The 18,008-nt window shown below is 42.3% G+C and overlaps 1 protein-coding gene across 1 annotated transcript; it reads right to left on the bottom strand.

Annotated features, from left to right (window-relative positions):
* Positions 1 to 707: 707 nt before the first annotated feature.
* On the bottom strand, positions 708 to 17,681 carry ppap2d (phosphatidic acid phosphatase type 2D). Its single transcript, XM_083896805.1, has 6 exons — positions 17,221 to 17,681; positions 5,167 to 5,324; positions 4,775 to 5,061; positions 4,624 to 4,681; positions 2,413 to 2,589; positions 708 to 2,212 (listed from the first exon to the last, which is right to left on the bottom strand). The coding sequence occupies exons 1-6, from the start codon at positions 17,432 to 17,434 to the stop codon at positions 2,108 to 2,110; spliced, it is 999 nt and encodes a 332-aa protein (XP_083752931.1). The 5' UTR covers positions 17,435 to 17,681; the 3' UTR covers positions 708 to 2,107.
* Between the last annotated feature and the right edge of the window lie 327 nt (positions 17,682 to 18,008).

Below are 18,008 nucleotides of genomic sequence, written 5' to 3'. Positions count from 1 at the left end.
CGCCCCATTTGTTCTGCCAACTGTTCCATTACTCCCTCCCTTCATTACTGGACAACTTTTCCTGCTTGTCAGTCTCTCTTAGTCTCAGTATTATGGGAACACCCATTACTGAACTCTCTCTCTCTTCTTTCTCTTGCCCTCTCTGTCTTATTTTTATTATCTTCTGTCAGCCGGCAAGATCCAAGAGAGAAAATAAGAAATGAAAGCAAATGCCTCCAATGCCCCAACATGTATCTGTCGAAGCATCTCCATGGCAGCATGACCCCCTGAAACAGCCAATCATGCTCCACTGCACTTGAAAAGGACTCAGGAACAGGACTAGTGTGCGCAGCAGCAGAGAGGGAGCAGTGGTAATGAAAGAAAGAGGGGGGCAGTGGAATGGAAGCTTCTAAACACTACATTTTGTTTCAGCACAGATTTTTACAACATGAAGACATACTTACTTTTATAACTCTGCTTTTAACAGCGAGAGACAACCAAGATGATCTAAATATTGTGACATTCAGATTTAGTATGTGTGCGCCTGGTTGATCTGAAAGAGACTGGTGCTTTTTTTCCCTTACATTTCATTTGCCTAATACTAAAAAAAAATAATGGAGGACAGAAGAAGTTAAAACAGTCAACATTCATTTTATTGGTTTGGTTTTTTTTGATTACAGTGGTTATTTCTGCCTCTCTGGCATTCACAGACAAAACAAACAAATAACAACAATAACTGGGAACACAAGAAATATAGCTTTTTGATAATACCTGTGGCTCAGTCTAGTAGTTACAACAGATACAATAGTGAGTCTCCGTACCTGATCGACACAAATGTAAATACAATCACTTTCACAAACAGGAAATAAAAAGATCTGTCCAAAACTAGAACTAATACTTTTGCAATTCTGTGTGGTTTATAAAATGACATACCTATTTACATTCAATTTGAATAATTATCATTTCAGGTAAAACAAAACAAATATAGTGTATGAGTCTGTCAATAACAAAGATAAACACTGATTATTCAATCTTGTGATAAAATATTTAATATTGATTATAATTAGAATGTTCCATTATGTATGTTCAAGTGCTATTAATAAAGATGCACAGGAGGGCCCTCTGGGTGGGTGGTGGGGGGTTTCACACAGCCACGTCGGCCCCCCCGTCAGAGTGGCATAAATCAAGGTGCAGCTCAGAGATTGAAGTCCAGGGGCAAAAGTCAAAGGTTAAAATTCAGTCAAACCTCCACCTCTGAGACACAGTCAAAGTGGTTAGTACAGAAAAACAGGCAGTGCAAGGGAGGAGGAGTTACCTGATTCCTCCCTCACACTGCCAAGGTTACTCAAAAAAAAAAAAGGAAGATAACATTTTATTACAGCACAAATAGTGTTTTTCTTTTATATATATCTCCTTACATACAAGTTATTGTTTAAGACATGGTGATGTAGGGCAGGCTGATTAGAGCACTGAAGGTAAAATCGGTTAGAAGTTTAAGCCAGTGCTGTCTTTATATCTGAGGTCTTAAGGTCTCAGTTCACAGCTGCTTGGGTCAGGTTGTCCAAGCTGAGCAGAGTATTCTCCTCTCTGTCACTCAAGACCAACGAGTGACCAGTTCCGCTATGAAAGCTCATCACATGCACTGGCAAAAAAAAAAAAAATGCCTCCATCACAGAAGAAAACAAGTTCAAACTGGCAACTATCAACATTAGCAGCTTCTAAAAAAAATCCTCTTGAAAAATAAATGTTTATATGTTTTTTTTTTCTCTCTCTCTCTTTTTCATATATAAAAATATCTGTAATATTACTATGCAGTTCTTTTCACTGGACGGGTTTGACTCACAGTCATATGTGCTTTTTGTTTTTCACATGGGTGTGTTTGTGTGAACATGTTGATTAGTGTGCTTGTGTGTGTGTGTATGTGTGTGTGTGGGTGTGTGTCACTATGCTCAAAAGAGCCAGCATGTGTAGATTGTACTCCATCACCTTTAAGTGTACACCTCTAGTATAATGGTTCCCTTTCTTAAGAATTCCTCCACTGCTCACTTGTGCTATCTGACATTCTTCTCGTCTTCCTGCAGTCCATCTCCCCTCATCATCTGATTCCTGGAATGACTGCATGTGTCTGCTAACAGACAGTCTGCTGGCTGGACAGTGGACTCTCCAGGGACATGCTGGTGGGAGACAGGTCTGGACGGGCGCAGGGCTTAAACATGGAGGAGATGTAGAAGGCCTTTGGGCGACAGACACAGAAACATGTCAGAAGATACATACACAAACCACACACGCTGTCAATCACTGGCTGTTAATAAACACCGCTAGAGATCAGAGTGAGGGGAAATGAGGCAGAGGGCCTATTGTTTGAGTTAACTCCAGTCAACAAAGAGAAACAAACCCTGTGAAGACAGATCGCTGCTGTGATTTTTGACTTACCACCCAGTTTGCAGTGAGTCCTCCTTGGATGAAGCCTGTGAGGACATCAGTGGGGTGGTGACGATAGTCAGAGATGCGGCTCAGGCCAGTGTAGATGGCGATTATCACTAAGAGGAATTGTATAAGTGGGCGCAATAGGCGTGCACCTCGCCATGACAACCGTGCCTGTAGGTAGAACTGGACAAAAAAAAGAATACATACTGTATATTAAATTGTTGCAGATTAGAGGGAAGTATATATCAGCCTGTGGGTTCTTGTGTGTTTTAAACTGACTGAATCTAGAAGAGCTTAGAGAGAAATATCCTTTCAGTCTGCTACCCAGAGGCCAAAGAAAAAAAAACCTTGGCATGAGTCCATTAAAACTATTTAAGCGTCATTTCCTCCTTTTGTTCATCCTCGTCTGAGCATCAGCTACCGCTGCAATGCAAAATGGATGTTTGCATCTGTAAAAAAAAAAAAAATAGGGTCACAGGCCAAATGTGTGAGAGCAGAGAGCTCTTTATGAGGTGGCGTGGAGGTTTGTCTGGACCCGTCAACCACTGGGGAACATTTGGCCTACTTTCCTGCACTGAGACCGAGCCTTTCTGGGTTCTTCTCTACCTCTGCATTCCCAGCTGAGAGCAGGTGTCACTGTTGCTGCATCAAACTCAAGCAGCTGGCCGTGGTCTGTGTGGCATGTAGCTACAGGTTTGACACATTCTCTCCAGGTTGTCTATGGTCCACTGAAACACGAGCTAGCAGCAAGCTTACAAACACAAGTTATTTTGTGTGCGTGTGTGTTCTTGTATTTGGTATTTTCTCGGAACACTGATATTGTCAGGCCCAGTAGTATTTCTAAGGACCTGGTTGAGTTTAGGGCTAAGAATTTAATAAGTTGGGTTAAGGTTAAGCATTGACTGGTTATGGTTAAGGTTAGGGATAACACTTTGTTTAGACTGTCCAAATAAGTGTAAGTCGGTGTGAGTCCTTAAAAGAATAGCTGCACAAACCTGTGTGTGTGTGTGTGTGAGAGCGAGAGTGAAACAATGGAGTGTGGTGTGAGGACAGAGAAAAGTAGACTAACAAACACTGAGGCCCTTGTTTTTCTCAAACCACTTCTTCTATTCAATTCTATACTTTTTTCTCCCTCTTTTTATTAACCCCCCCCCCCACTCATCCTTGTCTGTCTCTTTTGGATCAGCAGAGCTGCTATTCATTTAGACTTCTATGGCACACAAGTGCAAACGGGAGAGGTGGTGATTTTCATCTTTTCCCTTTGAATTTTCCACACTTTAGTTGTACACAGTATAAATATTGAAGTCCCCTGCACACTGTAATTTAAGAGTTAATGATGGGGAATAGCTGAGGAACACAAAAGTTTTATGGATAATTATGTGCTTTTGTCTCCCTCTAACTGTCACTTCTCTCCCACAATGCACCAGTGAGTACTGGGCAGCATGAGTGAAAAATAAAGAGCTGGTGAAGGCTGGGGGGGGGGGGTCTTTGAGTCTTTGGCTGAAAGAAGCCTGTCGATCCCTCAACAGGCGTATTCAGCCCTTCACCCCCTCCTCTACATGAGACCCACAACAAGGCCTCCTCTGTCTGTTTAGCCTCTTCATCTATTCATGCCCCCCCCCCTCCACACACACACAAACCCCTCACACCCCCTTAACCGTGTCTCATCAGCTCTTCGAGAACAGCTGCCATCAAAGATCCGGAAGTATGAACATAATTGAACTGCACATGCCTGTGCGTTTGTGTATGTTTAATTAGCGTATTGATGGTTGCACCTGTCACCTCTCACAGGACTGTTGTCTCAAGAAACAGAAATGAAAGTGAGAGCTGTCATATTACCCCCAGCAATGTAAACACAACACCAAATACTGTAATTATACAACAGAAGATCAGGTGAATGTGAAGGTCACATTCCAGGAGGGTTGTGTGTCTGTGTATGTATGAGTGTGTGTGTTCCAGATATTACTCATGTTGTGGGGACCTAAATCTGTTTAAATAGTCACATCATGGGGACTTGTCTTCCTTAGGGGACAAAAAAGTAGGTCCCCATAATTAAAAGTAAATGATTACATTTTAAGGTGAAGACATTATAGAGTTAGACCAGTGGTAGTTATGGTAAGGTTAAGGAGTAAATCTCCAAGAAATTAATGTCACTCAACGTAACGGGAAACCAGACTCTGCGTGTGTGTCTGTGTGAGTGTGATCGAGGTGACTTACTGCCAGATAGAGCATGGTGTACATTGCAAAGGAAGCATGGCCAGAAAAAAAGGACTTCCTGAAAGAGAAGATCAATACAAGTTGCCGAAGGTTAAATATTTACACACCTTCGATGACCAAAAACACTCATGCACATATGCACATCACACACCTTGCTTCCTCCACCATCTTCTTAATAGGTTGTCTGCAGGTGGGCTGGGCCACATAGTTGCCTGGAGTGCAGTTGATGGACGCATAGGTGATGTTACAGACAGACAGGAAGTTGGGTCGCAGGCGTCCCACGCTTAGTTTGGCCATGTTGGTGAGAGACTGACCCACACAGCAACCAAACAGGAAGCTTCCCAGTTCCTTGTACAGGCACGACACATAGCAGTTTCTAACAAAAGCCCGTGAGTGCACACCTCGGAAACGTACTCGGTAGCATTCCCCTAGTGCAATCTGAGAGAAGAGACAAATGAGGAAAGAGAGTTTATTTTATTTCTAAAATAACTCCATTAAAGTAATGACATCTCAGAATCACTGTGTTAGTCAACAGCATCTTACCGTTAGACCAGTAATGACGATACCACCAGCGATGAGTAGGCTGTCAGGGATGGCTTCTCTCTCAATGTAGGGGTAGGTGATGCTGGGGTCTCCGCAGAAAAAGCCTCGTTTGTACGCAGTCACTGCCTTCAACTCGCATGCAAAGAATGGAATGGAGGCTGATGGTAAAGGAAGGGACAAAGACAAAAAAACAAAACAAAAGATGGCTCGATGAATGTCTATGAAGATTACAGAGACAGCAAGATACATAAAGTCAGTACCACTGACAGAGAAACATAAATGTGTCCCTCTCCCTCAGGGGACTGATATGTTACCCAAGATGATTTACAGATTCCCTGGGATCAAGCATTCCACACATAGCTGCCTCAACCAAGAAGAGCAGGGAGAAGGAGAGACGAACATAGAAAGACAAAGACGACACACAGATGATAATGACAGCGGATAATTAGGATGAGAAAGAAGGAACACGATATTAGATAGCATGTTACACAGAAAACGTAATTGTGGTACAAGTAAACAATAAACCCAGTGTAGTGAGAGCAGGATATTGTTTAACAATTGAGCTTTGTTCAGGGAAAAGAGCTGACTCTTGGTTAACACCAACATTGTGAAAGAAGTTTCAGAAGTGTAATATACTGCTAAAAGAAAACTGTGGTTCAGCAGTTTGATGGGATAAGCCTGCTGTATACACAAATGCTCCCTCACCCAGGTCTGATAGTATTGCTTGACAGAGTTTTCAGATGAACGATGCAGCATACAAATAATGCTGCATTGTTTCTGGTCATGAAGAACAATCAGGAAAAAAACTATCCAAAAGTTATGCTCTGTAGCTTTAAGTCTGTCTAATTTTCCATTAACAAATGCTCTACATAATGAGTTCACTGCACTTCCTGGTTGGTCACTAATCTGTATCAGGTGAAAGGAGTCAAGGTCTAACTTGCTTAAGCAAACAAGCCTCACAGTTTGATGGTGAAGGTTCACTGGGTAAAAATGTGTTCCGCATTTAAATCATGACAAAATGGGAAATGAGATTATCCACAGAAACCACGGCTGAGCTGCACAGCCTTTATTCTGATGTACTAACAATCACTAGCCGTGTAAAGGCCTGTCAAGGCTGCTCCATTTCTCTGTCCCTTATCCCATGTCCCCTTGTCACCCCATGGAATGCAGTGAGAACATGGGACTAATCATTAACCTCTGTGCCTCTCCCTGTCATCCCAGGCTTGCTTGTTGCCTTGGAACGCTCCCAGGCCAAAACACTGTTCCTGCCAGGGAATCTCTCAGACTACGTGACTGAGCAGTGCACAGGATACACACTCAAACTCAGGCCAAAAGGAACAATGAACAATTACACATTCACATGAAAGAAACGTTATACTGTACAATGCGAAACCCCTGATCAAGGTAACTGTGTCCATTTCAGTTGTACTTTTACAACCATTAATTTCCATGACGAAATCAGCTATACACTATCGGAGCTTCACTGCACTGATAATCCAAGAGTACTGATATATAATCAGCAACATATTGCGGGCTCTTTGCACAGTACCTGAACCAGAGTGCAACATTATACTGCAGTGAAAGGTTTGTGGTAGTGAACTTTGTCGTCACTGTCACGCTGCCTCGAGAGATAGACAAAACACAGATAAAACCCATGTGCAGGTCCATTTATTTTAGAATGGGCCTGGAAGTGGAAGAGGGGAAGAGAGCGAGGGAAACGCATCTCAGGCAGATAGCACAGGCCTGTGACGCTAATGAAGATAGAGAGAGGGACACAGAATGAGAGAGAGAAATGGGAAACACCTCTCATCTGACCCACATCTATATTTACAGGCAACTCCTCACACACACCTACTATACATTTAGTCCAGTCATGCACGGATACGTCAACATACACATTTATTAATATGGATCTATTTTATTTTCATTAGGGTAACATCTTTCCTGCCTATTATAATAACTATTACAACTATTTTGTGTGAATAATGTACTTTGTAGACATTTGTTCCAAATGTCAGATGTACTAGTAAGAAAGAAATGAAAGATTACAGTAAACAATTTCCTTATACTAATATTTTATTGTTAATTTCGAAAAAAAAAAAAAAAAACTGTAGACGTATCTCTTAAACTCTTAATCTCTTCATCGCAATCTCTTTGTCTGTGTGTGTCATACCTCGGTGGGGAAATGCAGAGATACGGTCTGGTTCATCTCAGGTTTAAAGGGAGTGGGTGTAGATCTTTATCCACTTCAGTTCAAATGAAATGCCTGCCATTTGAACCGGGATAAAACACCTCACACAGTCATCAGTTGCACTGAAGCCTGCTAGTTATACTGTATGTGTGACATGGGGCAGAATTAACACAAAAACATAATCTTGATTCAAATTTTGGAAAGAAAGGTGTTAAAAAGATTTGTAAAATTGTCTTTTTTTGTTTGTTTTCCATGCCATTCTTTAACATTCTTTAATATTTCAAATTCCCTGGTCATTTCTCAATAATCAATATTTTGCTGGTAGAGACATTATTGACAGATTCTCCATTAAGGCCTAAACGCACAGGCATGCACTTACAGACTTCTTTAGGGATCGTTTTCCATACATAATGGAAACCAGGAAGTGCTGAGCCGGTTAGTAGCGTGTTTTATTACTGCAGGCCTGCCAATACTTATGGTTTGTCTTGTTTTCCCATTTTTTGCATGTAGTTCATGGAGACATTTGGCTCTAAAACATCACTCCAGTGTGGTTAAGCTGCTGATTTAACCACACTGGAGTGATAAAATGCATCCCCTAAATTTACCTATAAATATAACAATAGATATAACAATAAACAATAGAAAGCGATGGCACTTGAAACCACACGGAGTGTCCGCATGCAGATAGTTATTTAGTACTTGCGTGATCCTACAATTCTCTGTGCCTTTCACTGACAACTACGTTACAACAGTTTTCACAACAAGACACAAAAACACTTCAGAGACCCCTCACATCATCTGTCACACAGCTGCGAGCAAAACCTCTGCACCTGGACTAGACTTGCTCAAAAGAGAGCCCGGCTAGGAACGGCCTGCCAGGGAACCTAAAAGGAGGCGGAGGAGTGGGTTGGCTCCCACAGCAAGGCCTAAATGTGCTGCTCGCTAGTCCTGACACTCAAAGCAGGAATGCTTTCAAATAGTGAAAAGCGACAGAGAGAAAGGGGGAAAGAAGAGAGGGAGGGAGGGAGGAGAAGAGGAGGAATGAGTGCAGAGGGGATATGTGCCTCACTCTAAGAAACTTTTCTGGTTCTAATTTACACATCTATGACCACAGCCCAGAATGAGCTCACTGCGAGAGGAGAATAACAACTACAAGCAAGAAATAAATTAAACAAAAACCTATGGAGAAAGTGATGAGAAGCAGTGCAAGGAAAAGAGGACAGATGGTACTTTCTCAGTGACGTGCTGAAAGGTCATATTGCTGAACATCTGTTGATCAATACATGGACTAAAAAGTAGGCTAAAATTCATGGCCAAAGGGCTTGATAATTGACAAATAGCGGTGAGGGGTAGTAATACTGGGGTGAGAGAAAACTGTAAAGATGAAGCCAAGAAAGATGCTTCAAGGGTTTCTCTGCAGAGAACAGCAGACGGAGGCGATTAGTGGTGGTTCTGGAATGTGAGGGTCAGAGATTTGGGCTCTGCTGGGACCCGCTTTGTAAACACAACCCTGCCTCAACCAGCACAATACCCCCAAATGCACATACAAACTCTCAACACGCTCACATACACATAAAAAAACCACACTTTGATACAAACAAACCAAACCCGCAGCCACATAGACTAACAGACAACCAAACAAACCACAAAAAAATCACTAGCACCCAGGAAAAAGAAAACACTAACCAACCAAATAAACCATGCTGAAAACCTCAGAGCCTCACAATCCTAAAGACAGGCATTGAGGTAAACAGGCCATCCACAATCAGACATCAATGAACTCTCATGGATGCTTCTGAAAAAAACAGCCGGTGCATCCTAACAGACTGGCATGATGACACACAGCCTAAAGCTACATCTAGTACTGGCAATGTGTGCCATCACATCCAATAATATTTGACCGTACAGGCCTAGTTCTACATTTGCCCTTGAAGAGAACTGTAGGACAGACAATAAGTGACCTGTCAACACTGGTCCATCTGGCTCGCAGCTTATAATACTGGGCTGATCCGAGCTCTAGCCCAGTTTGCTACAGCACCAGTCAGGGGTGGTCCACCCTGACTGGGCCTCTCAGCAACTCACATGTGCCAGTTTTTCCCAACATCATTTTAAGCCGCTTATTTTGTTTCAAGTCAACCTTGCTAAAAAAAAACAACGACAACACTAGAAAAGTGTTGTAATTTGAGTCTTTGGAAGCACAATCATCCCAGCTAATAAATTTAAAAGAAGCAATGTCACGTCACACCCAAAAACTGTCTGGATCCACTTTGACTATTATTTGTGCAATAATGACTTTAACTGTGCAAAGCTGTCTCTATGAGGGAACCATGATCCCTGCTTTTATATAATCACCCTGTTTAGCTTGAGTCAGGTACTTTAAAGGCAAAGTGGATTCTTTCTCATGCCAGCTCATATTAAAACAAAGTCTTTGTTTAACAAGGGAGTCCGGGAAGAGACTATGCACCATCTTACACCACACACACACAGTCTAGGTTACACTGAAACAGGAGATGAAGTAATACGCACCAAGGCTATGATTATGATTGGCAACCATATACTGCAAGCAAATTAAAGTACTGTGCTCTGAGTGTACGTGAGTGTCCTAGAACGTGGTTCTTCCTATTCTTCATTGGTGGCCCAGTTCAGGTAGAGGAGCAGTGGGATAAAGATGCAGTGACATCCCCTTAGACACATGCGCACACTCATTTCTTTACCCCATAATTTGCCCGATTGTTCTGGGAGACCTAATGTTTTGTCTGCCCCGATGACAACACAAAGAGAATAATCAGTGAAGAACAAAGAGGGACCGAGGAGTCACAACCACTCTGAATCTTTGTTAACCATCTGCTATCATCGGCATCTGCTGCAGCTGGATTCCATACAACCTCTTAAAGTGGAAACCCACTGTTTCACTTACCATGGCACATTAGCCTCACACTCCCACGCCACCTCCAAACATGTAATTGTAAACAATTGCTGGAATTTCAGACAGCGGCACAGCTTCTAGAAGGCCCCTCAAAAAGTGACAAAACTGAAAGTACATTTGTCAACCAGAAATGCTAATTTTTCAATAAAAAAACGGTGCATAAGGCAAAGTCAAATATAATGTTTTGATGCAAGCAAGCCCGTTCCAGCTGCCTTTATGTTGCTTCACCTTTCACCACCACCCCATGAGTGGTCTCGCTTGCCCCTTCCACTGTTACTGTTGCCACTGGCCAGTGGAGACATGTCTCCCACAGCTGCGTCTGTTCTCTCCACACTTCACTGACCTGTTTCCTGGAGCCCAGCTCTGGAGTTCAGGGTATGAGTGGTGAGGACTGAAGTGGGCTGTCTGTGTGCCTGTCTGATTCAGCAAGGAACATAAAGGGCCCACCACTGTGGTATGCACCTTGAATACTTTAAAGGAGCTCTATAGTGGTGTTTGTGGTGAGAAGGTAAGGGTGTGCCCAGTGAGCTGAGGACTGGCAGTCTGCAACACGAGACTCAAAGTTGTGGTTAAGACCGCAGGGGAGGTGTTTTGGCGTTGGGCGTCCCTATTGTGGTAGTACTGTATGTATGGAAACAGTGTTACGGCTGTTTTACAGGTGTGTTTTGGTTTGCAGTAGACTATGTTTGCAGGAGAACAGTTGGAGCAACTTCAGAGAAGGAATTCTGGGGGGGATAGAGAGGGAAAACTCGAGCAGGTGAAATGTGACACAATGATAAAATGTTCCCAATGATGTGTAACCATGCAATGGCACCAAGGCGGGCTGTCTCAGTCTCTGACAATAAGCGAACAGACAGAGGAAGACGAGTCATTAATTCTGACAGATGCAAAGGCAGAGCTACAGGCTGTACTCAGATGCAGGTAGATGTTTAGATGGTAAACCTCTCCAGACCCATTCTTGCTAATGAGCACTGATAATGAGAGCGCTTCTCACATTGTAATTCAGTCATTACTGCTAATACCTATGGACCATCGCGGGCACTTATGGAACCATCTTCGTGGAGAATATTGCAGCTGTCTCATTAAAAGTTAATCTAAAGCAATTTGGTGTCTGAACCTTTCCAATCCTTCTCTGAGTTTGACTTCCTCCTGAGGACACAAACAGACAGCTGTAGATAAGATCCCTCAGGCGCCCCTGGGTCTGACCTCTGACCCCTACTGTAGACCCTCAGCCCCTTCTTCTCTTTCCACACCTCACTCTGCGCTCTGTCCTCCAGGGCTGTTCACTCATTCACGCTCTCACTTGCCCTTCAGCCTTCAGGCAACTGAGAGACACTGAGGCCTGAGTTGTATCTGTTGTGCTAATGGGTGAAGAGAAATGTATTGACTGCAAAATACAGTGAATGTGACCATATATTCTGACCGAGGAAGGGTGCAGCTAATGGATTCCAGCACCTCTGCAGTGCTTTCAAATGGGTAGGAGATGCATTACTACTCTAACAAAAGAGAGAAAGTGGAATCACTTCTTCCACCAGCTAATAATTTGACTGATCTATTTTAATGGCTCTCCCTCTGTCAACTGCTGAGTGAGCCTAATGTGTTACATAACTTTCACAGTGTGTTTGAGCATGGCCTAAAATGTGCGGCAAAACAGCACCGGCAAATTTTGTCAACAAACAGCACACACATGGCAGCTCATAGTAGGGCATCTGTGTTTGCAGTCATGGTGACACATGCACTCGCAGTCACACTTTTTCTAATTAACGCACACACATGCCCAGGAGAAAATGGAATATTCCTGGCCCTGTATGCAGCAACGTGCTGTAACGAGTCGGTTTCTTGCTGTCTCACTCACTTGGCAGCTTTCTCTGCCAAAAAAACAAAACTAGGAATCCGCTAACATAAACCCGCCACTTGCCCACAACACACACACACACAGGCATAAAACACACACTCACACACCTCTCTAGATCGCTGGAACACCTTCAGTCCCAAAATAGAAGATTGTCTGACGAAAAGAGGGGAAAAAGACGAAGAGACAAAAGCAGAGATAAGCTGGAAGAGACAGAGGCCTCTCAGAATTCAGATCATTCAGGTAGATACCGATCATCTCGTCCTGACATGCCGCTTCACGTCTAGAACAAAAAAAAAAAACACACTTGCACAGCAGCGATCAACTGATTCCACGTTTCTATTCACAAAGTATCCATAAATATCAATTCTGTTCGTAACCACTGAATCCATTTTCTGTGGTGTATGTGTGGAATTTATCAACACTGTGAAAATGTTTTCTTTATTGTCTTTTAGTTTACCTAACCAACAAATAAAACAAAAGTCACAATTAACCTCCGGAAAAAGGTCAAGCCTAGTGGCAATTATCATGTTTCTCTAAGCTGTATAAGCTAATAGTTGTTGCCACTTCCAGTCATTTCCCAATTACTCTGAAGAGAAGCAATAAACTGACTTTATTGGGGGTGATGACGGAGTAAGGACCACCTGTGTGTGAGGGGAAACAGCAGTACAGGCTAGGCAGCCTGTCCCTGCATGCTCAGTAGACAAACACCTGACATCTTCTGACCTCTAGTCGGCTGGACGCTGGGTCTTAGATGCAGCCACAGGGCACAGATTCTGTTCAAATGCCGACAGCAAGAATTTTTGCTCGCTGTTCAACTCACAAGCAAGCACTTGAACAGATTGAGGCATCAGTCGTCTGAATGAGTGAACCAGAACAAAGCAAACCCACAAACAACAACAGCATCAGTAATGGAGTATAATGATGCGAGGATAGGTGTTGAGTGAGAGTACGATAAAAATAAGCTGAGTCAAAGCCTCAGATTTAAGTTCATTCATGAAGCCATTCCATACAAACTACTGTGTCACCACTTTAAAACGGAGGAAAACACTGAGACACCAGTGGAAACCTCAGAGGACGGCGGAATCCATCTTCTGCTGATAGCATAATGAGGACAGATGCTTCGGGGTGAAATTCCTCAGTTACAGTTGTGAATGAGCCCTTTTACAGAATGAGTGATGTCGGCAGGTCAACCGTCTGACAGATTGCGATGATGGCATTTCTGAAGGAAAACCAAGTTCGTCGGAGATAAGAGGATTAAGCTAAATGAAGGGTCCAATTCATTTCCAATAAGTGATGCATTCAGAGGCAAACGCCTACAGATGAGTCAGTGTCAGGCCTCAGCTGATAACTGCACAGTATCAGACTACCAGGAATGTGTCCATCCATCCATCTTCTGTTGGTTTATCCTCCTGGTGCCAATCCCAGCTGACATAGGGTGAAAGGCAGGGTACAACCTGGACAGGGCCACATAGAGACCAACAACTTCACGCTCACACCTACGGTCAATTTAGAGTGTCCAATTTACAATTTGGACTTTATCAATAATGAAGTATATAAAGTACAATGTCTCATTACACGCAGTACAGTGGGACAGACTCGCCCCGTATTTGTTTAGTAGGTAATGTTGTGCCATGTATTATAATCCATATAATAAGCGACTAAATAATGACAATAAAAAATAATAGAAATGAATACATTTTCAAATTAATGATAGTTATAATATAAACAATAGGCACCAATAGGCGGGATAGATAAAAGATAGACAGGTAGTATGCATAAATGAGTAAGTGAATGGATGAATGATTAATGTTTGTTAAAAATGCAGTTTAAAAAAAAAAAAAAAAAAGCCATCATGAAGAGACGGTACAAGCCAGAGCCACCAACACAAGATGAATGGCTGAACATAGTGGGTGACAGACAGTAAATATTATGGAGCAACTGAGCCATAAGATAAGAATTCAAGGAGAACAGCTGTCAAGAGAAATATGGACCATGTTTGTGTGTCTCACAGACACAGGATGAGGGCTGAAATGTTGATGCATTGCAGGAACCAATCCAGACCCTTGTTTTATAGTAATAATAATTATTGTTTTTTATACGCGGGATTATACCTGCGAGTGGAAAACAATAAAACTATAGTGTTTAATATAGCATCACACTAGCTGCCAATCTTATCAACATGTGGACATGCCAACACATAAATACTCAGCATTATTCAAGATGATCCCTGTGAACAGGGGAGATTCACTAAAATGTTGTGATATTTCATGGCATGGTATTTGAAGAGCTGTTTTTCCAATATGCAAATATTCTTAACTGTTGTTTTTTTTCTAACAGTGGTTTTGGACTGTATTTCAGCCTCCGGCCACTAGCTGACAGCAGGATTTTGGCCATTCGACTCCCTCCCCTCCTTCTACTCTTCTCAGAAAGACAGGTAATGAAAAATTATAATGAATAGACTATTGATTGGGGGAATTTGCAAATATATCACCATATTGTACCCAAAGTATCGCAATATATCATATTGTCACCCCCCCATATCAGCATATGTATTATATCCCCAGATCCTTGCCAATTACAGCTCTATTTCCAAGTCCCTCTGTAAGACATCTTTGCACATAATGCAGCCATTTTAGACATCAGCCTTCATCAACTACGCACTTGTTAACTTGTTTGTTTTCATAGTTGACTTCCTGTTGCTGCTGCTGCTGCTGCTGCTGTGTGAAAAATGACACCTGGAAAACTGCTCAAAGCCACCTCCTGATACCAAACCCTCCACAGTAGGTAACTGTACGAACCACAGCACATCGTTGTCACGGCTGCTACGGAGAGGTTAAGTAGCGAGAAAGAAGTGAGACGGAATGTTTCCTCAAATGTGCTGACTGATCCTGGGTCAGTGTGTGACCACTTCCACACACACACACAGACACACACACAGAACAAATGGAAGCGTGCAGAGGGAGCAGCTAATAGCATACCTGCAGGGGTGAAGAAAAGAAGCGCCGTGTGTTGTTGTTGTTTTGTGAGTCAGACTATATTTCCTATATTTTTAACCGCCAACGAACACGAGACCTGTCGATCTGCCTGGACGGGTTCCACCTCTCACGGATGCTCATTAGCATATCACAGTCATGTGCGGTGATATTATTGATATTCAGAGCGTTATTAAGCGTAACTGCAGCAGGTGTCAACGTAAGCCAATGGGCTTTTATAGGATTCCACATGAAAGATTCCCCACCAGAATGAACAGAGGTGGAAATAATATATTCTCAGGCCAAGTATTGGCACTTCACAGGAGCTGGCCCCCACCTTCACGGGGCCCCGAAGCAGAATATCACTTGATCTACCTTAACCTCACCACTAATAATTAAAAAGTGTTTGATCATTCACACACTGTATGAGAACAGCAGCCTGCAGGAATTCATTTAACAAGTAGTTTTTTTTAGCATCTTAGTACGATTACCATTAGTATAATGTAATATTGTTGTCGGGGCCCCTTTGTGACCACAGGGGCCCTATAACTAGTAGCTTAATTTGCATATGTATCGGACCAGCTCTGCATATACTCAGCTTGCACAACTTTTACTTACTATGGCAGATAAAGTGTATGTCGTGGAAAAACAACAACTATAACTGTGTGCAAATGATTCATTAATGAGATAAAAAAAAAAAATCTAAATAAAAAATACTTCACGTGAAGTATTACTTCAACTATTATTGCATAATCCATTTTATTTATGTTACTTTGACCGCTCCTCAACTGTCACTGAATTGCGCTCCACATGTTGACCGTGACTTCTTTCCCCAACTATAAATCAAAAGTGAGAACAGTGACGTGCACAAACATTCCAGGGGCTCAAGCGAAGAAAAGGGGCAGCATCTCATAACTAGTAAAAGAAAAATCTTGTTCTTACACATGAATTTACTTTAATAAGCATACTTTCATGCATATGGTTATCAGGCCTACTCAACACGTTACTACACAAACACTGTGTGTAAAATATGCATTTATATATCTGTATATGATGTATAATCTGTTGTTTTAGAAATGCTATGCTATCAAAACACAGGAAACGTATGCATTTTGTTTTCTTTTTAAATCTCCCTTTACAGATTGAAGTGTCAAGTATTTAGTGTGACAAAGTGTAACGGTACTGTAGGTCACACTCTGTCTTTCTTTAAACTATTTACAAAAAAATATCTGCGCTGAAAAAAGTCTATTAGATTAATTTTCATTCACATCATTCAAATACAATCCAAATTCCAATGATCACAGAATTTGACAGACATGAAAACAACTACTTTTATATAAAGACATCATTGTATAAAAGCTTATCGGGAAAAAAACTATAATAGTTAGTGATTAATTTAGTGAATGATTGATACTCGATTAATGATTCAAGAAAATATAAAATAACCAATGATAAAACATAATACATTTAGTAATAATTAATAATCGGTTCATTTATTAATTTATTTTTGCAGCACTAGTTTCCAGCTGAGCTCTGACATTCACTAATCCTGCACTGAACGAGCCTGTAGGACAGAAGGCAGCACGGAGCTTGTTTTGATCAGAATTCCCACGTTCTTCTCCCGGGAACTCTGGGGGTTACCATGGGAACAGATGAACTCCCGGGACAACTCTGCTCCTGCCAACTGCCTCCCCCCCCCCTCCTCCTCCTCCTCCTCCTGCCTCTCCCCCCCCCCCCCCCCCCCCCCCATCTGCCCCTCACGTGCACCGAGCAGAAAGTTTTCTGCCCACTTTGAAAGGTTCCACTCTGACTTCTGGAAAACTGCTTTGCAGCTTCGTTAACTTTGACAAAAGCCCATCTACTGTGATTTATTCTCTGCAGAAAACCACAATCATTTAACCTTCTCTTTAAAAAGTCAACATGAGCCCCAAAGCTGAGTTGACAGAAAGGAGGATAAAAGAAAAAAAAGTATACATTTGCATCCTCTGAAATGGTCCCAACAAATGTTCACTGTGGTATATAGTGGATTCACATTAAAACATGTAGGTAATTAGCTGCACACAGCTTGTAATAATACTGAGGATCAGTGCGTAATTACGCATTTTCTTACCGATACAGAGACAAATTACGTCCAAACCGACAAGCATCTTCTTCTTGGTCCAGAAGGAATTCTCCTCCTCCGCTTGGCGGAGGTAATGTTTCCCAGAACCGTTTTCCATCCCGGGTTCCGCGGACCCTCCGCTGTCTGATAACCGCAGCTGCAGCTCTGCGTCCCGGGGCAGCGTGTTGTTGTGGGTGCCGGTGGAGTTGTTGAACTTCTGCATGTCTTTCGCGAAGTAAGTTACGAACTACTTGTTGAAAACGTCCTTGCACTTGGTTTAAAGTTCTGTCGCTGCCAAACCGGTGGTTATTTAACTGCTGGAGAATGATGGAAACTCCTCTCAGTCCGTCCGTCCTCGGTGCGACAGATCCATGTCAGCGGGGCTTTGACAGCAGCAGACCCGCGTCAACCAGCAAACCAAGCCGCTAGTCGTTCAGGTGCCGTTTCACGTGTGGCATGGAAATGCAAACATCAAGTGCTGAGGAGGAAAGGGGGAAATAAAATAAAAACAAACGTGGGAGCGAACTGGAAACGCGAGGCAACACCAACTTGAGCTCAGTTAAACCTAAGTATAAAGTTTAAAGTGAGTGCTCCTCTGCAAATGTCCTCAACACGGCAGCCTTACTGTGTCAAGAGAACATGAACATGAAGAGCAGGAAGAGGGGCAACCCTTCAAAATAAAGGTCTTCCTCAACTCAAAAACAACTGTGTTGTCGTTATTTAATTTAAACATGTTTAATTAAATGTACATTAAAAGACGTATTCGTGAATATATAATCACATTTTTTATTTACACA

The sequence above is a fragment of the Microchirus variegatus genome (genome assembly GCF_963457635.1).
Source record: "Microchirus variegatus genome assembly, chromosome: 10".
NCBI lineage: Eukaryota > Metazoa > Chordata > Actinopteri > Pleuronectiformes > Soleidae > Microchirus > Microchirus variegatus.
This window is presented reverse-complemented; position numbering and strand designations above follow the sequence as displayed.